The sequence below is a fragment of the Ochotona curzoniae genome, unplaced genomic scaffold (assembly GCF_017591425.1).
Source record: "Ochotona curzoniae isolate NIBS_2020 unplaced genomic scaffold, NIBS_Ocur_1.0 contig_4895, whole genome shotgun sequence".
In the NCBI taxonomy this organism is placed as follows: domain Eukaryota; kingdom Metazoa; phylum Chordata; class Mammalia; order Lagomorpha; family Ochotonidae; genus Ochotona; species Ochotona curzoniae.
The window spans coordinates 1,449,354-1,477,247 of NW_024466413.1; the positions used below are offsets into that span (position 1 = coordinate 1,449,354).

The 27,894-nt window shown below is 46.0% G+C and overlaps 1 protein-coding gene across 1 annotated transcript in view; it reads left to right on the forward strand.

The window, feature by feature from the left end:
• FAM135B (family with sequence similarity 135 member B) overlaps positions 1–27,894 on the forward strand; it is a 178,557-nt gene that overhangs the window by 111,979 nt on the left and 38,684 nt on the right. Inside the window, exon 7 of the mRNA XM_040988499.1 lies at positions 27,513–27,666. Coding sequence (XP_040844433.1) covers positions 27,513–27,666 — 154 coding nt within the window. The remainder of the gene's footprint in view (positions 1–27,512; positions 27,667–27,894) is intronic.

Below are 27,894 nucleotides of genomic sequence, written 5' to 3' on the forward strand. Positions count from 1 at the left end.
GTATGTGTGAAGCATTACAGAAATAAACCTAGCATAACAGTATCATCTTTCATTTCTTTTCTTGGATTTTTTTGTGTGTCAAAGCAGGCATCTTTGTCTTTCACAAGAGTCAGATAAAATGCTTTATTTCTGGGTGCTTAGTGCTGAACCTGCTCATGTTGCTTAGCTCAACGGGTTATTTCCAGGACTTGATTCTTTTCCTGGGCATTTTCCATTTGGGTGCCATCCAGTTATGCAGATTCAGGGCTGTGTGCCCACTCAGTGCCTTCCACCAGGCAAGGGCTGCCAAGCAAGGAACAAAACCCACTCCCCCTCCTCCCCTGGGAGCTGTGCCTCCAAATCCCCAAGAAGCCAGCGCATTAGCAAACAACGTGGGCATCCGCACAGATTGCAGCGTCCGCTGGAAGGACTAGAGAACAGGTGTCCCCTTCAAAATAAGCCTTTCTTTACAGAGACAGTAGAACAAGGGCTGCATAGTGATGGGAGCTGATTAGCACGGCACAGGGCAGGAGTGTGGGTGGGGGTACCCTGTGCCTCTCTCATCAGCGCAGGCCCTACTGCCACGCTGTTTCCAGCAGCATCTCTGACATCTACACTGGCAAGCTGAGAGTTGGCAGAGCCAGGGTTTCTGTGTCTTCCCCACATCAAGCCAGCAGCATTTTACTGGGTAGGGAGATTATTTATCCTCGGACTCATGGCCTGTCTGCCCAAGGGGAGAGGAGAGATTAGGTGAAATTAACTCAAGGAGGCCTTGAGCACAGAGCCTGACAAAATGCCCAGGGAAAGCCTGTCATTTTCCTCTTCATTTATCCATGCAGCTAACAGTGAATGTTACACAATATACACGGTGCAATCGTACGGCTCGACCATTGATTGCAGAGTTGGAAATGTGGCTGTAACTGGCTATGTGGCTGTCAACCAGCCACTTGCCCTCTCTGAGTCCTGTGTCCCAAGCAATTGGGAGAGAGCTGGGTGAGACATCCTGAAGATCTGCTCCAGGCCTTTCCGTACTTCTTGCACTGTGATTTCCCAGACACTGACTGCCCAGCACTTGGCAAGTGCCCAGAACAACAGAGTCAGTGGCGTGCACATGGGTCTCTTGTCCAGTCATGCCTCTCTTCCTCCCTCCTTCCTTTCCTCTCTTCTCTCAATCTTAACTACCAGGTCAGTGCATACCCAGAAGGCCTGCATCGCTCCTGTGGTGGAGAGGAGCTGTGCCTGTTAGGATGCATGCACTCAGCTTCACAACTGGGAAAGGGGGTAAGGGCAGTCTTCCAGAGAGGATTTCAGGAGTTAATGTGCACAAAGATGTTAGAGAAAGACCTAAAATAGACAACTTCAGAAAGTGCATGGAAAAAAGTTATTTCACACAAAAAAATATGGTGGATTTTACTTTATTTTGCAGCAAACTCATTTTTAAATTCCATTTTAATTAAGTTTTTGATGTAAATCCCCAGGGTAGGGCACATAGATATTCATCACATGCAGTTGGCATTGGACATCTGCTCCGGAAGTGTCTGTTGAATGAGTGAGCACTGTGTGATATGGAAGCCAAGAACACCTGAGAGTGTGAGAACAAAAAGCACCTGCAGATCAAGACACAGGCATCTGACTTTCTCAACAGATCGTGTGGCATCCAGCACTGTGAGGCTCTCTGCTCCTCCTCTCACCCGTGAAGATCACAGCCCTGCCCCGCAGGGGACAGCATGTGCTGCTGGAGCAGACACAAAGTGAAGCCCTGTCCTCTGCTTGCCCCAGAAGATGGCTTTCCAGAGAGACAATGCATGTCATTGAGAAATTGCTCAAGGTTGCTGCTCGGAAGCCGTTTTCCATTTAGCTGGATTGCAGAGAACTGTGCAGGATAGGAATTCTTCCACCGAGCGTGTGTGGTGTGCTTAACTCCACTCCCCCGCCCCGTGCTGATTCCTGTGTCCTGAAAGCACCTGCCCCCACGGAAGAGGTGTGAATCTGACAGGGCAGGAGGAGAAGGGGGAGAAATCCTCCTGTCCCCCGACCCTGCCAGCTGGGCTTGTCTTTAACCCTTTGTCCCCATTCTTACCTGGTCCCTTGCATTTATCTTCCTGTGTAATATCTGTTTACTGTGGCAGACATCCTCTGTGCAGAGTTAGGGCTGTATTTGTAAGCGGCACCGTGTGTTGTTGCTGACAAACAGGTCCTGTGGTCTCTGGACTCTGACACCACCATAATCACAGACATTATGGTCGGCTTGTTCACTAACAGATAATGAACAACACAACAAGTCTATCTCAGGCACAGTGCAAAGAGGCAGTGACCCAGCGATGGGAGCCACAGCCTTAACCCCAGCTTCGGAGCACTGTGTTGCTAGCGCCCTCAGTGCCTGAGTCATGACTCACCACAAGTGCTCAGGGAAAGCTGAGTGACAAGGGTGATGGCTTAGCTGTGCACTGAGCTTCTCTCATATCTCTGCAAAGTGACCAGTGCTGACAGCCTTCACACATGCATTGGACAGCATCTGAGGGTCATAGTAGCCTTATGGAGCCCGGTGTGTTTTAACTCCTTTCCAAATCAGAACAGACTCCCATCCCCGTAATGTTTATCTTTATACTAGTGCTGTTGTAAAAAGGAAATAGAAAATGGTTTGTTTTATGGAAGAAGGAGCCATTAAGGGCAAAGTGCATGGCATCCGTGAAAGTCACAGCTCAGCACTGGGAGCGATTCTTTCTTCTTGTTTCCTGATCACAGATGTCAGAAAGAGGAGCCCAGGACACCACGTAGCTTCCTCGGGAGCAGAGGATGAGGGTGAAGAGCTCATCCCCATGTTCTGCTGAAATGCATTGCAGCAGCAAGGTGCCTGCACGTGGGCTGTGCTGTGCGAGCACATGGGCATAGCTGAGTTAGCTGCAGGAAGACAACATCTATTTGAAATTTGTGACTAATACATCTTAAAGTTAACCATTTAGAAAACAATCAGATTTACCAGGAACATGTCTTCCAGGCTTCTTGGAGTAGTTAGATAGGACAGGATTTACTTTATTTCTCAACCTAAATAGTGTGTGTGTGTCTGTGTGTGTGTGTCCATCCATGCATGAACATGAAGATTAAGGTTGCTCTCATATCTTCATGATTGTGAATTATATTGAATGAACATGAGTCATGGCAATTATAATTTAGTTTTTTTTTTAAAGATTCATTAGAGAGAGAAGGAGAGACAGAAAGAGAGGGAGAGAGAGAGATTTTCTATCCACTAGTTCATGTCTCAAAAAGTAGCGATGTCTGGAGTTTGGTCAGGAGAAACCAGGAGCTTGAAACTCCATTCATTTCTCCCACAGGAGTGGCAGGTGCCCAAGTACTTGGGTCTTCTGTTACTTTCCCAAGTGCATTAGCAGGAAGCTGGGTTGGAAGTAGAGCAGCTGGCACTCTAGCTGGTGTTCTAATATGACTACCAGCAGCAAAAGCAGCAGCTTAGTCCATCGTGCCACACTGCCCGCCCTCCAATTTTAGATTTTTTTTAAAAGAAAACTCTGCATTGCTTTAATGGCTGCACTAATACACATTCCTATAGACAATGCACAAGCGTTCTGATTTCTCTACATCCTTGCCAACATGTACTGCTTTTTAATTATGTATTTTTAAAATTTATTTTTATTGGAGAGACAGAGTTACACAGAGGGGGAGAGGGAGAGAGAGAGAGAGAGAGATAGATAGATAGATAGATAGAGAGAGAGAGAGAGAGAGAGAGAGAGAGAGAGACCTTCCATCAACTGGATTGCTCCCCAAAAGGCTGCAAAGGCCAAAGTTGGATTTGTCTGAAGTTAGGAGTCAGGAACTTCTTCTGGTTCTCCTGCTTGGGTATAGGGGCCCAAGTATTTGGCCAGCCTCTGCTGATTTTCCCAGGCCATAACCAGGGAGCTGGATTGGTAGTGGAATGGCTGGGACACCAGCATCACAGTGGAGATTTCACCTGCTTTGCCACTGTACCAGCCCCAATGTACTGCGTATAGCCATCCTAGTGGTTGGGAGGAGATGCCCCATCGTGGATCTGATACGTATGTTTCTGCTGGTTGGTGATATCCAGACTAATTTCCTGTACCTATTAACCATTTGTCTGTCATCTTTGGAGACGTGTGAATTCAAGTTCTTAGCCAATTTGCAATTTTCTTGAGTTGGAGGGATTTCTTAAGTCTTTCGAGTAGTGAAATGTCTTGGGCTGTTCGGTTGGCAGCTGTTTTCTTAACCACTTGGCAGGCTGTTTCCCTCTCCTGTCTGCTTCCTCTGCAATGCAGGTGCTTTTTCTTTCACCAGATTTTTGCTCTTGTCATTTGTGCAGTTGGGGTTGCATGTAAAGAATTATTTCCAAAATTTATGTCCATTAGCTTTGCCATTATGCTCCAGCAAGTAGTTTTACAGTCCCAGGGCTTATGTTTCAATCTTCCGTCCATTTTGAGTTGGTTTGGAATCAACATCATTATTCAGTGGACACACATTAAGTTTTCTAATTCCAGTTTTGGAAGTTATTACCCTATTTCCATTGGGCATTCCATGTACTCTGTCAAAGATCAGCTAGCCACATAGTCTATTTGTGGATTTTTTATCATTTCTTAAGCCACTTTACTGAGGTAAGATTGATGTATTAGGGAAAGCTGTGCATGGTTAATGTTTACAGCATGAGGAGTTTAGTTGGGTTTCCTCTCAAGTGTCCCACTTGTCTATATTGATGCCTATACTATGACTGTTTTAATTACTATAAACTTATATTCTGAAATCAGGAAATCTCAAAATTTATTATCTTCATTTTTTCAGTATTTATTTATCTTTTTGAAGGTCAGAGTTAGATCTTGTATTCACTGGTTCATTCCTCAGATGGCTGTAACATCTGGAACTGGGGCAAGCCAAAGCTAGGAGACAAGATCTTCCAGGTCTCCCATGTGGGTGGCTGGAGCCCAAACATTTGGGTCATCTTACGGTGCTTTTCTGAGGTCATTTACAAGCAGCTGAATGTATAGAGAATAAAGTGAGCCTGGTGCAGCAATGCTGTGTGCAGGCAGCAGCATTGCCTGATATGCCACAATGGGAGGCCATATTGTTCTTTCTCAAGATAGCTTTGGGTATTTGGGGTATTTTCTAATTTTTGTACAGATTTGGGGGTTTTACTAAATTAAGTCCATCACAGAGGGATAAACCCAAGAAGAGCCTACTTTTATTAGAATCTGATAGTCAAGTTCACAAAAGCCTAGACTGTAGTAGTCCTTGCAGGAATGGGGGCGGAGGAGGTTGGGAGCTTGCTATGTGATGGCTGTGCAAGAAGCATGCATGTTGAAGTCTGCCCTACAACACTTGCCTACATTGAACTGTATATATATTGCGGTTTCTTTGAAGAAGAAGGTAGGTCTTAACTTATGGTTTCTTCTCAGAAAAATATGTGAATGAAAACAAGCAATGAGGGATAATCACTTGATGGCTGTATAAAGAAAACCCCCCTGTGTGGTTTAAAACCTATAGTTAATAATATTATTTGAAGAATTAAAATGGCAAGCACTGTTGTATTTCCTTCCATTAAATTAAACCGTTTTAAAATTTCTCATTTCAATGATAATCTGATTTCCTGTTATCCTGCAGAATAGATGGCTGTTGCGAACTGGTGCACAGGATGCGCTGTGGTACATTGCTTCCAGCTGCAGGGCCATCTATCATAATTCCACAGGTCATTTCCAGAAGAACCATATAACTCAGTAAAAATAAGACCACAGTATTGCGTATATCTGTATGAGCCCTTTTATTTCTGAAAACTACCTTGGTTCTCCGTGGCCTTCTCGCAGGAGTCTGGCTCCTGCCGCTGTTTCTGGGTGGCGTGGTAATGGAGAGGCGGCCATGTCTCATCCCCGACTTTTGATGTCACCCCTCTAAGTCCTTGGCACATGGTGCCTAAGAGTCAGATCCTGAAGTGTGGGATGCCATCGTGATGATGGGGTTTGGAGGAGGGGAAGCTAATGAGTAAGGTTAAGTTTTCCCATGGATTAAGTATGGGAGTTGGAGCAAGGTCATCAAAGAGTCCAATCCTCCATCTCTTCTTTTCTCCAAGAAAAGGTCAAAACCTCATCCAGTAAGGTGTGTCTGGGACTGGAGTCATGGAGGATGCTTCCGCATCCTGGAGTCCATCTCCCTGTCCCCTGTGCCTCTCCTTGTTCCCTTCCTCAGGGGCAGAGTCATGGCTACACTAGAAACACATCTTCCCTTCCACAAAAGGACCTTGGCTAAATGTAGTGAGGCCTTTGCGAAATAATTATCTATTTAAAATGCAGAGCTAGAGACAGAAAGGAAGAGGAATCATAGATCTGTTTTCTCTCTTCTTCAAGTGGCTGAGGCAGCCAGAGTTGGGCCCAGTAGAAGCCAGGGGCCTGGGATTCTATCACTGTTTCCTGCATAGGGGGCAAAGGCCCATGTACTATCCATTGATTTGCACTGTCACTCCCAGGTGCAACAGCAGGTGACTGGATTGGAAGTAGAACAGCCAGGAACTCTCAAGCACCCCTATAGGATGCTGACATCACAGATGCCAACCTCTGTGCCACAATGCTGGCCCCATAGTAGTGATCACTTTTTATGCTAGGCTCCATGCTGGATATTTATTAAACTCTACTTCATAGCTCCCTGAGTGTCTTCACAAAAGCCCTAATAATGTCAGCAAATTGATAAGTGCATCAATCCCTGGAACAGCTAGCATAGTGATTGTGACTGCGTCTTACACTTGCCCTCTGCTTAGGGACACTTCCCACCTGCACATGTCCTTGCATCCTCCTAGTAAATATGAGGATCATATCTGTCACACTGCACACCCAGCACAGCACAGTCACCAACAGACTGTCCCCTCGCCTCTGCTGTGCCTGCAGACAGAGTTATGTTAGTGCTTGCTTCTTTTTGCCATTGGGCAGACTCAGACTAAGCTAGTCTGATGCATTCATGTGGAGAGTGGTTAAGTTTAAGTCTTCTGTGAGAGAGGTGGTGGGCAGTAATTCTGTCTGCTCCCTTCTTTCACAAAGTTTACAATGAAGCCAGAGAAAAAAGAGATCTTGAAGAAGTAAGTAGATATGAGATAGACATTTGCAGTCATTTTTAGTGCTGGGGCATGTAGAAGGGGATTCGACCACATTAACTGTTGCCAGGACAGCTTCTCAGAGACATTGGAACTTAAGCAGATTGTTCAGATGGCAATAACAGTGTGGGACTGAGTTTAAATCCTGGTCTCCCACACATGACAGACGCATCCCAAGCCCTCCATTTTCCAAGGTGGCCTAGGACTCATCAACGTTATTTGATCCATCTTCCTCTTTAGAAAATACACATTTTACTACTGGGTGCTTTTGCTCATTGATTCAGCATCTTTTTATAGATTACATGGTTTGAATGCCCTTGTGGTTAAGTAAACAAACAGAACCTAGCAAGAGAAATGTGGGCCCTGTATAAAAAATGACATCACCAGCATTTGTGTCTTGGTAGTGGCCTGCTAGAGAAGTGCAAATGACAGCTGGGTCTTCTAGTCATGAGGGACGATAGGAATGCTTCCCAGGGCAAAACATCTTTGATCAGAGCCAAAGAGATCAATCATCAATTGCAAAATAAAGGGGGACATAGGGATGAATGCCAAGCAGGTGTGGACAGGCTTGTTGCTGGAAAGTTCATCAGACACCTGTTTACTGGAGACCCTGTCAAATACCAGGTCAACAGTGGAACATGGTGAGCATGGGAAGGGTGTAGTAGTGCAGAACTGGTGAAAGACCATTGATGGGAAGTGGATACAATGGTGTGGGAAGACAGAGTTACATCTGGTGCTCTGGCCCACAGAGAGCGGAAGGTTAGCTCCAACCAAGAAGAAGCAAATAGCAGAGTAGAGAGATGGATTTCTATCAGAACTGCAACTGATGTCAGTATTGGATCATGTGGGTATTTTGGTCAAGAGTTATTGCAGTGGCTCAGCTGTGAGCAAGTTTCCCAATGAAGAGAACTGGAAAACTGGATTCAGCATGAGCAACTGCTGTCACCCATTTTGCATGACCCTAATTTAGGCATTTACAATTCAAAGCTGAGCAATTTGCTGGGGCAAAAAAGATGGCATGTCCTATCCTCTCTGACCCTCTCCCATTAATCTTTGTATCTGGAGATCTCCTATCCTTCAAAGCTGTATTTCATCAGAAGCCCTTTTTGACCATCTCAGATGCCCAACGCCTCCATTTTGCATGTCCTAGGCCTGCACTTTGGCTATGTTTCTGCAGCCTCACCTAAATGTAATAATTGTTTAATGAATCTGTCTGCTGTACTTGAAAGCATCCCATGAAGGCATAGTAATTCATTTCAATATTCACAAGTCAATCCAAGGACAGTTTGCTCTCCTTTCCAAGGTTAATCCCCTTGAAGAAGCAAGTGACCTGATGTCAGGCTTGGCCAATAACCAGACTTTTAGAGCTGTGTCCAGAAGTCTTAGCCAGGTGTCTGTCTTTGACACTGTACTACTTGAATGTTGCTTAACAAAGCCCAAATTAAAAAGGGTCAGATGCCAAAGGAATTGGAGTCCTTGTATGTGGCCTTAACATGTGAGAGAAGTGGACTCTCAGGTCAGTCTGGCCTCTTTCCTGTGTCATCAAGCACAATGATGTTTGGCAGAACAGACAAGCTGAGGCTGCAACTTTGCCTGTCATCTCCTTACTATGTTGTGCTTCAGTAAGCTGGCTGTGTGCATGGAGCTAGGCCCTGTTTCCTCCTTTGTCCTAGAAGGGGGCTTCTTTCTGAGTGGCATAAAGACAATCTATGGTTCTTAGTGGATCTCTGGGAGGAGTAAGAACTAACGCATCCCTGCAGCATTACAGTGAAATGGTTTGATGAAGGCTACTTCATACACTGGGCCTGTGACTGGCAACCAGGACGTCAAGGGATGTGAGCTGAGGTTGTGCAAGGAGGCAGGAGATTTTCTGACTGGGAGCAGGATATGAAGCTGCCTTCTGGGGTGACTGTGATGGCCAAGAATTGTATGGATCTAAAACACACAGTGTGGGACCCAGCAGGGAGCGTGGCTTTGGAAGTCCAAAGCAGGTGTTGCAATTATCTTGCAGTGCAACAGCCCAATCTCCAACAACCATAGCTCCACACAGCTTGGCTGATCTCTGCAGCCGTTCTGGTGTGGTGATTTGTTATTTACGGGGAAGCCAGATGATTGGGGCTGGCTTGTGGAGCAAAAGACAGAAAGAGGCTGCCTAAGAACCTGCTGGTTCTGCTCCAGAGTCGCGGTGTTTGAGGTGAATAAAGACTGCTGTGGGGTTGACTGTGGCTCCAACTTAACTGTGGATGAGTTTACCAGCTGTTCTGAGCATCCATGAGGGGACAGGATGGAATCTTGGAAGGGATTTCCTAGTACCCTCACCACAAATGTTGGTTACTAAATCGGACAAAGAGCAGTTATAGCTTAACCTGTTTAAGAATTTTGGATGTGTTCACTAAAGTCTAAATGAGATCACAGACAAATATATTGACATCTACTTAGTTTTGTAGAAAATGAAATTTTCAAAGAAACTACTGCCTTGGACTACAGTAAGATTTGACTCTTCAGCACAGATAACAAACCTTGGACCCCCACTGTTTCTGAGAGGAGTTTCGAAAGCTGTGCAAGGGGGCTGGTGCAGACCTCAATAGACTATTACTCCACCTGCAAGCAGTGGCATCCCGTGTGAACACTGGTCCATGTTCTTGCTGCTCCACTTCTGACTCAGCTCTCAGCTTCTGTCCTGGGAAGGACATAGAGAATTGCCCAAGGCCTTGGTCCCCCTGTAACCATATGGGAGACCTGAAAGAAGCTTCTGGCTTTGGATCAGCTCAGTTCTGGCCATCATGGCCATTTGGGAAATGAACCAACAGATGGAAAATCTTTCTGTAAACCTATGTTTATAATAAACATAAATCTCTCTTTTAAAAAAAATGATGTACAGAATGTTTGAAAAAGTTCATAGAAAATGTGACTATGAAAATCTATGCATGTATCAAACATGCTTGTAACAGGAGAGACTTATGTTTTAATTTAATTTTCCAAAATCTTTCAAAGCGACCTTATGTAGTCTTTGAGGATCATGTCAGAACGGCCCAGGAGCAGAAAGAGCACTAGTGATTGGTGAACAGGCTTCTGGGAGGAGGGTGCAGGGACTGTGAAATCCAAATCCAGGCACATGGTCCAAGGTGTTCTAATCAGCAGGAGAATCTGTAATCCTAATACAGGCAGAGGGACTTCACTTTGCCCAGCAGGATTTCAGAATTTCTGGAGAACTCTGCTGTGTGTTTCCCACTGCTCTCTGTTTCCAGTGGGAATGGTTTTGTCAGTTAACCTCTCCCATTGGGAAACATACACACTAAGATCAAATGCCAACACCACCATCCATCACTCAGCACTTCTAAGGTGGGCACTTAGGCTTGTTGCCCTCAGAGGTGGATTCTTCAGATGTGGGGTCAAGGGTGTTGTGTGATCAGAATGGCAGTGGTGGCAGAGATTGGCTGTATCCATGCATGCTCCAAGACAATTCTAAGCCTTGTTTGCATTCATGTGAGGTTACCCATCTGGGCTACTGTCTGTGGAATACACAAGTCCTTATCCCTTAACAATATTCTACTTAATGCTCCAGGCATTCCAACCCTTCCATTGGTCCCTTTTGAGGATAAGTGTCAGAGGTGGCAACATCACAAAACAAAAGGATCCCAGAAACTGGAGACCCTACTTTTTACAGAACTATCCAGGGAAACTACCGATCCACAGTGGATTTCACCATGGCGACAACTTGAGTTTTTGATTGATTGATTGATTGATTTGAAAATCAGAGTCACACAGAGAGGGGCAGGGATGGTGGAGAGAGAGTTGACTTCCCAGTTGACTCTAGTGGCCAGGGTTGGGCCAGACGGAAGCCAGGAGCCAGAAGCTTCCTCTGGGTCTCTTTCATGAATATAGGGGCTTGAGAAGTTGAATCATTCTCCACCGCTTTCCTTGGTTTATTAGCAGGGAACTGGAACCAAAGTGGAGCAGCTGTGACAAACCGGTGCACATATAGGATGCTGGTGTTGCCGACAATGACCTTACTTGCTATCCCGTAATGCTGACCCTGGTAACTCAGCTTTCATAGCATTGTCTACAAAGCACTGTGGGTTACTGAAATGAACGCATTTATCAAAGACTATAATTCTGATGTGTGGAACCTGTTGTAGCCCATAGTGTTCTTGTGAGGTTGAGTGTGGCCGGTGGGCTTTGATGAAAGAGGGCCCAGGTCATGGGAGATGAGCCCACCTTGGAGACAATAGAGAGTATCAAAGAGGAGGATACAGCAGGGGCACTGCAGAAGCTGAGCATGCAATGGGATTAGACCTTAAATGACTTCTGCTAATCACAGAAGCACCCAGTAACTGACCACATGGCTTCCTAGTGACAGTTCCCTGTGCCCGTGTGTGTTGTGCACATGTGCACCTACGTGGGAGTTATAGGTACAGGTCATTATTTGTGCAGAAGGAATGGAGTGTTGCCTTTGGCAGCACTCTTTACATCTCGGAGGTCCTCAGTCTGATGCCTGGTCAGCCCAGGAAGACCCGGTGCTGCTGGGTAACTGGAGAGACACCTGGGAATGAAGAGAACATTAGAGTGTCTCACCACTGGGCAGGAGGCCCTTGCAGGCTGATTGTCTTCTACCATCCCGAGTCTCTTGCTAGCCTTTTTGTTATTGCTTGAAACTAAAAGGGATAAAGAAATTTGAATGAGCAGCCTAAAGTTGTGTGGGAAATGCCACTCCCACCCTGAGTTTGTCGCACAGGGGAGTTTGTTGTTCAGCTCAGCTGGTGCAGTCAGCCTTGTTAAATGCAGGTCTAACCCGCGACAACATGCTTCTGTAAAGCTCTACAGCCCCTCGGCTCTCAGCATATTCTTTAATGTGGACACAGGCATCAGAAGCCCAGCATATCTGCACCTCTTAGTCACTCATTGGTGGCAAAGAACCTGGAACATCGTACTGAGCCGCAGGCAGGGAGCGCTGCTTCCCGTGGCTGTCCGTGCAGTTCCATATGATGCAGTAGCTGTTGGCCAGAAGTGCATGTCAGTCTCCAGGGGAGAGCTTTTTATTTTTAGTAATATATATATCTGATACCCACCCAGAGATTTTTATTCAGCCATGTGGAAGACAGAGTCCAGCAGGCAGTGCTTAAGGACTGTAGCCAGGTTGAGTCGGCTGTGAAGCCTGCAGTTGACATCTCCTGAAATGTTCCCAAAGGCATGGGCTTTGTCCATCATTTGGGTCTAGACTGGCAGGGTCTGTCTTGTGGATTAATCTCACAGATCATGTACTGGTGCAAGCTAGCAGAGGTCAGCAACACCTGAACTGCTCCTGGAGCCGCAGTGGGAACTGTGCTGTGCGGGGACGGGGCAGGGGCAAAGAGGTATCAGTTGGGCATGATTGATTGCAAGATTAAGAACTCACTCATTAAATAAATAAATAAATAAATAAAAATAAATTAAAAATTTCAAATTAAAAAAAAGAACTCACTCATGTGGCCATTAATTGTTCCTTTTCAATGGGTATGAAATTTCGGTTATAAAGCAAGAGTAAGTTCTAGAGACCACGTAGTACTGTAGTTAACAATATTGCATCGTGCATTAAGTACTTGTCAGGAGGGCAGAACTTGTATTAATTGTCTAATCATACACACACACAGTAACAAACAGATAAATAAAACCACTCTACAGAGGCAAAAAGAATCTTTTGGGAATAATGGTTGTAACCTTCACCTTGCCTGGAGTCATGGTTACAGAATAGCTATATGCCCAATCTTCACACCTGGTGTGAATTAAACATGTGAGCTCTGTAACAGAAATTAAACCTCAATCAAAATTACAAAGAAAAACAAAATAGTTACTCAGTTCTTACTGGCTTCCAGAAGGAGAGGCAAGCATATGCCCAGGGGTTCAGATGATGAGCTGAGGAACTCTCGGCCCAAGCAGACCCCACCGGGACTGAGGGACACCTGCTCGCATTTGATGGCAATGTGGCCGTGTCAGCTGCCTCGGTTGTGCTTGCTTTCCCATCCACGTTGCGTTAACCTCCCTCCCCCTTGCCCAAATCGCTGCCTTTATCGCTTTTTGCCAAAACAAATCTCAGAAGATTGCTGGCAAATAACTCAGATGAGCATCTCTGTTTGCACAGACAATAGCAACTGTCATGGCAAAGGTCCCTGGACACTCCTGGGTTGGGTTTTGTAACTGGCTGGGTCCGGTCAGCCGTGGACTCGGCAGATGGGACTGAAAACAGTTCTGTTTGTCCTGGAATTTACTCTTTAATGGATGAACATGTGCCGTGAGTTGCTGGAAAGAATATTATCTTTAAAAGATGTATCCATCTGTCTATCTACATGAAAGGCAGAGTGACAGTTGGAGTAGAGAATGGAGATGAGACACAGCGATAGGAAATGTCTTGCATCTGCTGATTCACTCACCAATTTCCTGCAATAGCCAGATCACAGCCAGGAGCCAGGGACTCCACGGAGGCCTCCCATGTGGGCGGCCATCATCCACTGCCTCCCGGGAGGCATTATCAGAAAAATGGGTGGAAAATAGAACAGCCAGGGCTTCGGCTGGTGCTCCTGTATGGGATGCTGAAACCACAGCTAACAGCTTAACTCATGTCACAATAATCACTCTTTAAAACAAACAAAAGATTAAATTTTTTTGTTTGTTTTGCTTAGGTGTTAAAAATGCACAACTTGGAGTAAAATTAATATTTAACTTGGGCTCTGCTACTAACATTGTCCTCAAGCGTGTTACCATTGAGCCTGTTGACAATATCTTTGGTCAGTAAATTGTGAGTAAGACTTGTTCCATTTTGCTTTCCGCATTCCGTAACATTTGGCTATCCCAGATTGTTCCCTGGACTGTAGGAGTCTCCGGTGGAACTGTGGTGAGCAACACAAAAGCCACTGTTTTTATGAGTGGGAAAAGAGAAGTGAGCATAGCTACTTGGGGAGGGGATGTAAAGACAAAATAATTGTAAGATGGGGCGTGTCAGTGCATTCGTCACAAGTGTAACTGAATACCTGATTGGAGAAGGTTTGTTTAGTCCCGTTTGACACTGGCATTGACTTGTTGCAGAGAACCTTAAGGTAGATGACGTCATGGTGAGAGCATGTGTGACAGTAAAGATCACGACTTTGAACCGGAAGCCGGAGGGTTTGTTAGAGGCCAGTCCCAGTTATTTCCAGGTTTGTATGGCGTCCGGGCATCATCTTCCCAACCCTGGGATCGTCCCATGAACTCCTGCTCCCTGACTCCCTGTGTCCTGTTTCATGTTCTCCCATCAGGATGCTTGCAGGGTTTGCCTGCGTCCCAGTACTCCCCCATCTGTGGCTTAGATCCTGCATTAGGTTTTAGTCTGTGCGAGCTGATATCCAGCATCGGACAACTATTGCTGTATGCGTTTTATCTGGATTTATTTCGGTGTGGGGGTAAATCTGGTCTCTAATACTTGCTGTTGGCAGAAAGCATGGCCTCTTCCTAGCCCCTGGGAGTCGTCATGTGTATGCCGCCATTCCTTGGGATTCTGTGTCCTCTGTCCTTGAAAATTACAAGCTGATATCCACCCTGGCAGTTGGAACAGAGGCCTTGAAAATGATTTTCCTCGGAAGTCCTTTGTGTGACATAGGTGGGAAGAGAGTTATTTCCGTTTTCCCCACCATCTTCAGCATCTCACTGATTTCTCAAGTACCAGAGGCGTTTCTAAGCTCTTGAAATTTGCATACTCATTGAGTGACCATGACATTTGTAAGGGGCTGGAGGTTAACAACCTCATATTAAAGACAAAGAAATGAAAGCACAGGGAGCTCCAGGGTCAGCTGGTTATTTTAGCAAACTCAGGCTCAGCTACCTGCTGTTTGCCTGGTGCCAGCTAAGCACAGCAGGACTTCCCTGGGTGCCCCAGATGAATGAGTGGCACTTCTGCTGCTGACTGGAGTGGCACTTGAGTTGCACTTACCTAAGACTGTAAAAGAAATGGCAGATCTGCCCCCGCACCCCCAAGTTGGGTAAGTGACTTACCCATGTGCTCTTGTTTGAGAGAATAGTGCCACCTTCAGGCAAGACAAGCATTGCAAGCTACATGCCTGCTTTAAACTGTGGATCTAGACCACATATATTCTATTCTCACGTTTCTGTACATAAACATGTCTATGTGTATATGTGTATGAGAGCTTAATTGTTGATTTCAGGTAAGTCATGTTCTCCCTGTGCCTGAGTTAGGCATTTGTACAGTGTGATACAAGCAATCTGGGGCCTAGCATGATAGCCTAGCGGTAAAGTCCTTGACTTACATGCCCCAGGATCCCATATGGGCGCCAGTTCTAACCCTGGCAGCCCCACTTCCCATCCAGCTCTCTGCTTGTAGCCTGGGAAAGCAGTCGAGGACAGCCGAAAGCCTTGGGACCCTGCACCTGCGTGGGAGACCCAGATGGGCTCCTAGCTTCTGGCTCCTGGCTTCAGATCAGTGCAGCTCCGGCAGTTGTGGCTGCTTGGGGAGTGAATCAGCGGATGGAAAATATTCCTCCCTGTCTCTCTTCCTCTCTATATATCTGACTTTTCAATAAAAACAATTTTAAAAAATCTGTAGATTTGAGGCCTGAGAAATGAAATTAATTATCTAGGGAAAGCATTCAAGAGCATGACAGGCTTGATGATAGATTCACAAGCCATTGTGCATGAGTCGTTTGTATAAACTGGCTCCTTGAGGCAAGAAGTGGGGCAAGCTTGCAGTTACCTAGGAGAGAACCTGTCTTGTGCAAATAACAGCAGGAAGTGAGGAGGGAGCTGAAGGAGGTGGAAAACTGGGTCTGGAGGAAGCCGAGAGGCCTTGGTTCTCTGCCTGGAATGATCAGATCATTGCATGGCTTGTCCTGCTTACTTTGCACTGTATTTCTTCAGTATTTTCTCGATAGCCACCCCGAGGATTTGCTCGGATTTTGTGCTTCTCACTGTGGGGTTTCTGAAGGCTGCTGGGAGTTCATTGGAATTAGCACCCCATGTGTTTTGGTGAAGTGATTTAAGACAAAACGTCAAGTTCCTGTGTTGGAGGAGGCCAGAGGGAAGGTTTTAGGCTTAGCAATTCTAGAAATTACAGGAGTGTGGGAAATTGCGATCCTTAACCCCAGATTTCAGGCTGTTTGCCCTAGCCTCATTCTTGCATCATTCTGAAATACAAGCAGGACCAAAGGAATATTCCAGATCCTACACTTTCTATCTCCAAAGTTATACATAATTGAATATATTTGACAGTTTCTATCATCTTAAAAAATCACTTCTCAGATATTGAAATAATAAACAATTCATCTAGGACCAGTGGTGTGGATTTGTTTCTGTTTCCAATGAAACAAAATTGCTGATGTTGTGTGTGTGGGTACCCTTGGCAGTTGCCGCTGGAATACATGTGGGTATCCGGTAAGAAGCACCGTATGTGATCACCTGCAAATGTTTTTAACTTAGTGCCACTTATACTTGCTGGTGGGACGTTAGAAATGGTTGTATCTTCCAGGGTGAATCAACTTAAGTTCCTTGAAGGCCAGTTGTCAGTGCCAGGTAAGTGGTGTCTTGGCTGTGTTGCCTGTCTGATAGGACACCATTTGCCCAGGAAAAAAGGGGCCAAGTTACTTTTAGAGGAATACGATGAGTCTGCACAGCTGCCTGTTGTCAGTTTTCTGGCATCCCCTGGATCCAGGAGTGTGAGCCTTCCTCCATGGAGGACAAGGGTAGAAATCTCAGTGTAGTTTTTTTTTGTTTTGTTTTTTAATGGAAGCAATTTGAACTCAGATTTTAATCCATGGAACTTAAAGCTACTCATTTTGATGCAGAAAATGTTTGAGATTCTTGCATATGAGGAGTCTTCAAGAAGCTAGTGTTTAATGTGTATTATGGAAAGCTACATGTGAATTTTTTTTTAAATATAGCAAAATGAGATTTCTTCTAAATGACAAATATTCACAAATATCCCAAGTATGATTTGATGTGCGTTTCTTTTGTGTGTTGCTCTAGTTGATTTGTATTTGTTAGCAGCATGTATTACTACCAGCCCGTAGTTTCCCATGCTTGGGCTCATGGTCGGTGTATGCGGAGTTGTTGCCACATGATAAAGATTGCATATACTGAGGCTCTAGTTTCCTGCTTTTCGTATTTTATTTTTATCTCTTCCTATTATTTTTAGTATAGCTAGAAAGGAAGCAATAAACGTAGAATTATTGCCATTTTTACTCTTGTGCACAAAAAAAGTTTAGTTACTTCAGCAACTACATTTGTATGAATTGCATTCTTATTTCTTCTCAAAGTGTAATTGTTCACATATCTGGAAGTAATCTGAGTAATAATATTTTCAAAACTACGAAATTTTCATTCACTGAAGTCTATCAGTTATATTTAATATCTAGGAAAAGGGTTAAATTTGTCTTTCATTTTAGTTTCTTTGAAAGAGATAAGTAATTTGTTAAATATATATAGAATTGAGAATTACTTAAAAGTCTGTCTTGGGGCCTGCTGTGATAGTGTAGCAGCTAAAGTCTTCACCTTGAATGCACTGGGGTCCAGTATGGACACAGGTTCTAATCCCGGCAGCCCCTGTTCTCATCCAGCTCCCTGTTTGTGGCCTGGAAAAGCAGCCGAAGACGGCCCTAGGCCCTGGGACCCTGCACCCACGTGGGGGGCCTGGGAGAGGCTCCTGGCTTCGGATTGGCTCAGCTCCAGCTTTTGTGGCCACTTGGGGAGCTGAGCCATCAGACTAAAGATCTTCCTCTCTGTATATCTGCCTTTCCAATAAAAATAAATAGATGATAAAGAAAAAACAGTCTGTCTTGAAGAAGCCTGCACGTTTCTTCTCTGTTTCCCTTGGCTGTTTCATGTCACATTCAGTATCTTCTCCTTCCCCATTTTATCTGTCTGTGCACTGGCTGTATCAAGAAAGAGGTCATAGATTTCCCAGACACTGATATATCCCAAGTGCCACAGATACAGCAGCAGGTGCCTGGGATGGTGTCATGTAAAGGGACGTGTGGGAGAAGGAGCTCAGAGCGAAGCCTAGAGCAAGGGTGGTTGTTCCCACTTCCTGAGCATGATCTTACAATTTCAGATCAGTTCTCAGACTCACACCAGTCCCTTTGTTGTCTCAAGATGACTGCTCCCAGTTCACACAGGTAATTCTGGCTATAAAACATACCCTTCCACTTCTTTACCACTTAGCTGAATTTCCCGACTCTTCACCCGTGCGGGCCTATTTGGCAGGTGCTCTGTGCTGGTGATATGATGGGGATGATCAAGGTCAACACTGACGTGGGTTTTCTGCTTTGTTTCACTGTCATTCTCATGCTAGGCCTTGACCTCCTCTTTTACAAGGCGTCCTCTTGGGTCCATCTTCCTATCATTGCAGACACAGCTGTCTTTAGGCACAGTCTGTCCATCCTTTATTATTGGAGATGAGTCTCTTCCCTCACTTTCCATGGTCGTCTCTCAGCCTCATTAGTTCCTTTCTCAGAAATAGCACAGAGAATCCTGCTGATGTCGCTTTCCTCCCCAAGGGCATTTTCAAGGAAATGGGTGATTATTTCTGTTTGCCAGAGTGTCTTCAAGGTCCTCTCTGGCTGCCTGCGCGCCAAGGCCTGCTGGTTTCTCCTGAGGACAGTGCACAGGGTCTAGTAGAGCCTGTCCTACTGATCCTGCTCTCTGTGCTGACTCTGCCTCAGCTAGCTGCATGTGAAGAATCGTATACTTACGTTCAGGATAGCCAAGGGAGACTTGAGGCCACTGCGTCTAAGCCTGCCTCAACCTTGTTCCTGTAGATTCTTTCCCTTAAATGTCCGTCCATTTGATTTTTCACTCCTGCATATGATTTTCTTGTTTACTTCCACCTATGTACCTGGAATTTTCTTCCTCCAATGTTTTGATATCTATGGATCTACTAAATAGAGTCCTTTGTTTTTCTTGCCCGGCACTAGAATGAAGCAGAGGTCCATCTTTGTACTGTATTTAATTTTTGTACACATTTTACATAGAGCTTTCCAGACTGTATCGAAATCATTCTGCTACATGCTGCTTCACACTCAGGGCTGCAGAGGTCATGAATGTGGAAATCATGCTCAGAAAATCCTGTGTCTTCCCTAACAACACTTGGCTTAGAGTCCCACTTAGAAACAACCCCCACAAAGTTATTGTTGAATATGTGACCATGAGGAGCATGCTATGGGGTATATTCTACTTCATGCTGCAGGATGGTGATTCTTGTAAGGCATGTCTCTTTCTCTGATGCAAAAGTACTAATAAATGTAACATTCAAATCTAGAAAATAAACAGGGAAGTTCAATGACACATGAAATTTCCGTTTACCAGGCTGCGTGTGGGTGTTATCTGTGGCTCCTGGCCCGTAGGTCAGGTGAAGGCACACACTGTAGATGCTATCAGACAGAGATGGTTCAAAGAGAGAGCAGGCTGGTTTGGGGCAACTGAAGTGTTGGCAAGAAGCAGCCAGAGGAAGCAAGGGCAGGGGGTTAGGAATTCCTCTTGGCAGTCTCAGGAGGCTGAGAGAGAGCTTGGGAGAATGAAAGTGGCTTAGTGACAGGTTGAAAGCAGACCCCCAGGCCCCCAGGGCTCCAGGCTGTGGGAGAGTTTTCTGTATTGGGGTGATATAATGACATCATTCACCTTAATTAAGGTGTATTCACAGTCTTCATTAATGGGTTCAGTTGTGAAATGGCCTCTGCATATAACTCATGGTCTGCACTGACTGCCTGTGAGTATCATCTGAAGACCCTATCTGCCATTCAGAAAATTGAAACAAAGAGCTAGCTGTGCTTGCAAGCCTACAGGGACAACGGAGCTGCTTCCATCATTGCTTCCTGTGCTTCATGCCTTCAGTACAGGGACGGCTCCATATCTGTGTAATGTGGCTGCCAATTGCATGGCCAGCCCCGCCTACAGTGGCTACCTATTGTGTCTTCCGAGCCATTCCTCATTGCTCTGTCTCTACACCTGTAGGTCCTTCCTCTATGTCTCACACTGCGGGTCTGCCTCCTCTGTAGGTTTCTTTTGCCAGCCTCTTTGAAAGCACCTTGCTGACACGAGCTGTCCTAATCTCTCTGAACCACATTGCTGAGATTATTGCTGTTTTGTAGTAGGGACAATAAATGATTTCAGTTATGCCACATGTGCATACATAGCCACATGCCCTGTAGCAGGTGCCTCTAATATTCAACAGAATCCGAGTAAAAAAACAAAGACTTGGGAAATGATGATGTTGTGTCAGATTTTGCAATCCGCAGAAAATCATCACGAGTCTGAAGTCATGCAAAAGCATAAAAGCGGTTTATTCAAAACTAAGCTAGGCTCGCAGCCCAGCAGGATGGGGGAACAGTAGCAGCCACCCCGGTGGTGGCCACTGCTGCTGCCAAGGTGTCCGAAGCAGGAAAAGCTGCAGCAGAAGGGGCAGAAGAAGGTCCAAAAAGAGGCTGAGGTTCAACAACACAGGGTTTTTATACATTTCAGGCCAATTCCATACAATTATACAGTCATGATGGGTCAGTTTAACTGTTAACTTTTAGATAGAGCAAGTTGGCAGGCTTCTATTCGTGGGTTTGAAGCAAGCAACTTTCAAAAAGTACAACTGATGGGCTATAGGGTAGTGGGTCTTATCAAACACCGGGGACCTCCTTCCCGAGGAGTGGTCTGCCTCCGTGACCTGCCAGGTGTCCTGCCGGGTGTCACGTAGACTGTCAGGCCTGGGGTTCACACAGCGCCCAACCAAGCAAGCAACGCAGAACACAAAAGCAGAAAACACTGAGGTTCTTAATGACATACATTAAGAAAAAACTAAACGTTCAGTCTCAATGAAGAGATGTCAGAATACACCAGAAATTTATCATTTCAATAGTTATAGTTTAACAGTTTAACAGATTTATTGAGATTTATTGAGATTATTTGAGATTATTATTGAGATTATTTTTGGTCTATTTATTTTAAATGTATTTTTAATAGGGAAATCTTGATTTTTAATCCTGGGAGATGTACCGCTTTGTGTTTCCATTAAATGAAGCAAATAATGACATGTACCTTTCTGAAGTGTGAGTGATTCTGCAAATGCTATTCTTTTGGTTCTTGTGATTGCTTTAATTATCTGAGCCTGTTTTCTGTGCAACTAAGCACCCTGGAATGACAAAGTCTGTGACAGGGTCTGAGCCAGGTGTATCTTTCCTGCGGGAGCCAGCGGGGAGTTTGCGCTGTCATTAGCCATCTTCTGTGGGGAAGCAGGAACTGGCAGTTAACATCGTGGACTCCGGGATCAGACACACCTCACTGGCAACAGCAATGCCTTATCTTGATCGTCTAATAGTCAGCTCACTCCTGCTCCCTCACCACACACCTGGCTACTCGAATCAGAAGATGCACAAGGGTGTGTGTGTGTGTGTGTGTGTGTGTGTGTGTCTTTGGTGTTAAAACACTGGATACGGGTTCACCACTGGTCTGCTCTGGTCTACTCTCCAACTTCCCTGCAGAGCAGACCACATGCAGAAGGCTCTTTATGAGTACCATGAGTAGAGGCACAAGACCAAATCCACACAAGAGACCACACACCTCACCGTCGAGAGAATCATGAGTCACTTCTTCCATGGCTACCCTGATAGCGTTGTAGTAGTTTTAATACTTTTCATAATTAAAAACAAGGAAGGAAGTGGTAATGAGTCTTCCAGGTGCACCTTTGTAAAACTTCCCACCTGGAAATATATATATCCTGTGGTCACTGGGACTGCAATTCAACTTCTGCAGTCACTCTGTGGTTTCGGAGCTTGAAATTGGCCTCTTGGAGATGGGAATGATAACTGGTCCTTCCCATGCACACCGCCTAATTCAGCCTGTTGATCTGATGGTCATCGCCTCGTACTCCTGCTGTGTCCGTTACCTCCCCCGTCACTGCCTTGCCCTCAGTCGAGAGCCATTATGTCTCGTGAATCTAAAATGAAACCCTGCGGCATGAATGGTTGGCTTTGGAGCCGGGCCGTGTGATTTGGTCATTCTGGACTTGTCTCTAAGTAACTGTGGGACTGGGGAATCTCCCTTAACCTCTTGGGGCCCACGTCACCTCTGGAAGTGTGTGTCATGCTCTCAGCTTCCCTGAAGGTCTGAAGGAGCAGCAGCCACGAGCAGTGAGAAGCGAGAGTGATAGAGAAGAGGCTGGGTACAGGCCCACTCGCCACATCCCACCTCTCCTAGAGGGGCATGCTGTCACATGCTGTGTGCCATGCACATGAGCCCAGGGACCAGTTCATGGTCATGTGATATGCCACCCTCCATGACCGAACTCCAGCTTGCCTGTCTGGCTTTATTCCCTGCTTCCTCTCTTGCGTTCATCTTCCCTTGCAGCACACGACTGTTCCTGTCTCCTTCCCATTCATCCTTTGAGTTACTTTTCTGTAGTTCCTGCACGTGGCGTGACCTCCTTCCATGCTTTATTTGAATACCCAGCACTTTAGTATTCACCTGCACCAGGAAACCCTCGCACCCACACCCCTGCCCAGAGGGTGATGTGGACTCCACCATATACAGCACCTCATTATTTCTTCTAGAATATTACTTGCACTGTTGTCCTGCAATCCCGTGTTCACATCGCTGGTTTTTCAGACTCGAGGACATTCCACTCTAAGTGGGGATATTTCCTTGGAACTTGCGACCTCAAGGACTCAGCACAGTCCAGGGCGGACAGGAAGCAACAGATGAAGAGCAATTAGGATCATTATCTAGAATGGAATTGATCTAATCCCTCTTACTTGCTGAAAGATATGAGGAAAGCCAGCTCTTTCAATGTGAAAATATAGTTCTCTGAAGTGAAAGAGATTAATAGCAAAAATTCATGTATTCATGCAAAATGTAGCCTGAAGGTTAGCTTGTAAGAAGGTTATGAATGATTCATGGTTGGTATTTGAGTTGTTACTAATGAGTTAGTATTTGAAATCGGTGTGCTGATGTTTCTGTCTGGACTCAGAGATCTCCCCTCCGCAGTCCATCTCCCAAGCACCTCCACTGGCTGAGGTGGTCCCAGGGCTGAGCCAGGAGGCAGGGGCTCCACCCAGCACCCCTGCTTTGGGGGCAGCAACCCGACTGCTGGAGCGGTCCCCTGCTGCCTCCCGTGCTGCTGGAGTGGGGCGTGGAAACGAGGGGGTCACACCCAAGAATTGTGGATGTGGAAGGCAGGTGTGTTAATGAGACCAACTAGTGCACCGAAAGGGCTGCCCCTCCTTCCTGTAAAGTCTAACTAGGTCAGTCTGCTGCTGACGCCGATAGACCAGTTTGCCAAAGAAAAGTGCCAGCGTTGAAGTCTGTTGGTGGGAGGATCCATGTGGAAGCCATGATGAGAATGCCAACCGCTGGAGTCTTGGCTGGGCTTTGAGTGCGCATTCGCCTCCAGTCCCATTCTTACCCACTGATGCTACAGAAACCCTGTACGGGACTGTGCCCCAGCTGAGTCACAAAGCCCTCACGTGACCCCAGGGTTCCCCTCTGATGCCCAGTCTGCTAGTGGGTTTTTTTTTCTTTTTGTATGCAGCCGTGTTCTTTTGTTCTACAAAGTGTAAGATAAAAAAAAAAAAAAACTTACAGTTGTTTTGAAAAAAAAAAACAGATCAAAAATATCTGTCAGAATTTGCCATTTAAGCAGGCTTATAAACACACAGGAAAAATGATAGTATTTAGGAATGGGAAATGAAAATAGCACCTCAGGGAGATTATCAAGATATTATTTTCAGCCACGCAATTTGTACCTTGCCCTAGACCACAGCAGAATAGCTGGAGCCTCAAGGGGCATTGAGCTAGTCCAGTGATTTTCAAGCAATTAAATTCCTAGGAAGATTCCAGGTTACAAAACTGCTGGGAACAGAAAACCCCTTGCTGAAGAGAGTGTGCTCTTGCTGCTTGCGACCCTCCCAGGGCTCCTCCAAATGCTGAGTCAGAGCTCCTGGTTGCCTAATGTCAAGGCCGTGACCACCCCTTGGGGGTCTCCCTTAATCTCTTGGGGCCCACGTCGCCTCTGGAAGTGTGTGTCATGCTCTCAGCTTCCCTGAAGGTCTGAAGGAGCAGCAGCCATGACCAGTGAGAACACAGGTGTGTGAACGCTGCCTGAATTGATTCAACGTCAAGGCTGCAAGTGTGTGGGCTTCATGCGGCAGGTCTCTGAATCCTTCCCTGACCGCTTACTTGCCCTGTGATCTGAGATGCAGTTTTTCTCGGGCTCAATGCATCAGGTCAGCATGATAATTAAATGATTAATACAGGTTCAGTGCTCAAGCAATGCCTGACATTTAACTGGGTAGGATAATAAATGAGCATTGTTTATTAATTCATCTATGATTATGTCTATGATTTTCTTGTTGGTAAAAATGTACTAAAACATAAGACTCCCTGCATCACCAAGAGAAGACTCGAGACTCAAGGCAGCACCAGACGCTTAGCAGTTACAGTGAATGGCAGCTGTGGTTAATAGCCCTCTAGGTGCTGCGCTCTGAGATAGCTTCCACTTCTTTTCCAAATAAACATCTAAAATATTAAAGCCAATTCCATGCATGCGTTCTCCTGCAGTTGTAACATATATACAAGCATATTGACTGATATGGCTTGACAGAAATCTCCTACGTTCATGGGAGTTAATTTGGTCACAGAGAAGGAGAGAAGAGTCACCTGTCTTGTGCTACGCACCTGACCTGGGGGCCTCCGTTTGTGAGTTCATGTCCGGCCTGATGCTCTGCCTGATTCCTGTTGCATCATTTAGGGCTTTCCTTCCTCACTTGAAAAAGGGCGGTGGGGGCGCTCCCGCTCTGAGCTGGGGAGATGGATCAGGCTGTTGTTTAGTCCACTCCATCAGTTCTAATGGCGGTGCGTGGACTTTTTCCACTGTGACAACTGGGGGATGTCTGCATTATTTTTGTCACATTCAGAAGCGTGTGGTTGAGTGTGTGTGCAGAAGAGAGACTTTGTCTTGCCTTGTTTAGAATAATCTCCAGCCACAGTCCTGTATTTTTCAGGGTTTTTCTTTGGATTAGCATTTTGACCTCTTCATAGCTAAGCAATCACGTTGGGTCAGGTCCCTGAAGATTCTCCAGTTTCCTTTTTATTTCTCTTGGAAACTCCAGTTGATATTGAGAATCTGAAAAGTTGCAGACCTCAGAGATCCCTTGCCTTCTTCAGCAGGTCCTCAGGAAGGATTGGGGTGTGAGCAGGTAACAGGCCCGGAAGCAGGTTTGTGGGGTGCTTTCAGCCCACTGGCCACGCAGCTGTAACTAGCGGATTTGGTGCCGTTGTTAATTTCCTTTCTGTTTTTATTGCTGCTTAGTCATAGCCAGCAGATAGCTCAGGACTTCAGTTAATACCTCCGCTATCGAAGGCAGCCCCTTGTGGAGTGTCTGTCGCCTGCCTGGCATGGATTTCATTTCAGAGGCATGAGTGTGGTACTGAGGAGCGCCTGCCTTGGGGAAGCCGAATGGCCTTGAACAAGTCGCTTACTTCTCGGAGCCACAGTCTATGGTCTATGAAATGGGAGTAGGAGTTCTTAGCACAGTTGTCTGACCTGAAAGACAGGCAAAGCCTTGAAAAACAAGGAGGAGAGAAATGGTCAGAAAATCCACCGACTTTTGCGTGTGTCTGCAAACACACATGCAACGTGCACATACATACATTCAGGGACACCTGTGCGCATGGGAATCATACTAACAATTCTGCAAAAGATTATTGGAAGTTGAATAATGGGATGCTCCGTGTCATGTTTCCTCTGGTGATAATTGAGATTTTTTTTTTCTTTTTTCTATATCTGTATTCAGTTTTGAAAAGCAGAATTAGAGTACTTGCCTGCCTGTTATCTGAAGATCAAATGGGCAGCAGCCGCAGGATTCCCCAGAGGCCTGGTAACAGTGGTTTTCTTCTTTCCCCATCTGCCCAGGGGGTCTAGCACATGCCCTGCTGGGCACATGCTCTACCACCTTTCTATAACTGGCTGCTCTGTGTGTGCTCATAGCATAGTAGGAAATAATAGAAATTGGAGTGCATACGTTACTTTTCCAGGTTCACAGATGTTCTTGCTGGATGCATTTTCTGGCTATGAAGTGGATAAATCTTTTAGTTCCAAACCTTGTTGAGTTTGGAACTTAACAGAAGGGACCTGGCAGCCTGCAATCAAGGCCAGGATCCAGTTGCACGGAAGTGTGACCCTGGGGTGGAGGTTGCACAGCAGCCTCTAGAGGGTGCTGTTGAGTACAGTTGCTACACAGGGTCTGGGGTGATTGTGGTGTGTTGTCCCATATTGCTGCCCCATGGTTATTCCTCCTGAGAGCATCACCCAGCATTGTCAGAACCTGTTTCCTAAGGCAGTCTGAGAGCTAGGTAACTGCACACCTATGATTCCATCCGTGTCTCCTTACGTGTGGCGCCTTACTGTAGGGTGGCTGCAGTTACTCCCATCATTGCCTGTGTGCACACCATTGGGAGCATGGATGAAGGTTTGCCTTCCATCACACACATCCTTTTTCTACTGTATAAACCCAGCGTTGTAATACGGCAGGAGAGATGGGAGATGGGTGAGAAGGGAGGACACCCCAGACTCCAGCCACACACACCAACACACAAAATCAAACAAGGTGGAGTTCTACAGATCCCTACTGAGCTTCTTTCAGAAGTATAGGGAAGGTGAGGGCCACTGCTTCTGCCCACAGCAGCCATGTAGGCAGCTGATGGAGCCGCAAGCCCTGACCTCACAAAGATGTGCAGACACACTATCTTCAAAGCTCCTACTTTCTACTGCCTCTGTGCTTCTCCATTCTAGTGTCACCCCTCTGTTCTCAGAGCAAGTTTTGCCTGGAATTCACCTGGAATGCCCTTCTCAAGTTGGCACAAAGCTCTAAGCTGTACTGCTTCACTCTTGTCATCTGGTTTGCCCAGATCAGCTGGCAGTTCCAGTTCAGAGTGCTTATATCTACATGTGGAGAGAGCAATAGCCAACCTCTCCCACTGGGCAATCTCACACTCAGAGCCTTGGGTTCTCTAGCCATTCTACAACAAGGTTCCTCCTGTTCACCGGCTCCAAGAGTCTCTTAATTCCTTATCTCCCTGTGATGATAAGATGCCTCATCCTGCTGCTGGTGTTGGTCAGAACAGATGCTTATAAACGGGGTCATTGAGTTGTGAACTATGATGTCACTGTCCCCATCATCTTCATTCTCCTGATTGTCACTCATCATCATCACTGTTATTTTGAGTGCGATAAGACACAGGCATGACAGCTTTCCAAGGATTTTTCCACGTGGAGGAGGGATGAAGAAGTTCAATCTCAGATCTCTGTTCCTGGATCTTCACATTTTAGCTTTCTAAGGACTGGATCTGCTCCCCCGGATGCTGGCACACAGGTGGGCAGAGGCTGAGAGCCCCGTGTGGCCAAGGAGCCCTCTCAGCAGCGTTGGTTCCTTTTCCAACCCCGCAGGGCAGCTTCTACGTCCCCTCCGAGAACTGCATCCAACACGCACACAAGTGGCACCGGGACCTGTGCCTCCTACTCTTGCATGCCTACCAGGGACTTCGCCTCTACTTTCTGCTCATCATGAGGGACGTCCCAGGGCTGCCTCGCATGGAGCTGGGTAAGAGCCTGGGGCAGGTCATCCCTTCTTGGACCTGTAGGTTGAAAAATAAAGGCAGGCTTCTGTGAGTGTCACAGTGACAGCCCTGTCCATGTTCAGAGAGAATGTCTGTGCCACTCTAGCAGGGTAGAGTCTTGGAAGTGCAAATACAGTCGGAGGAGACAGGGGCGCCTCAAGGCGTGTTCCTTCCCTCATTTATTTATTCACACAGAGTTTATTCTACCTGGA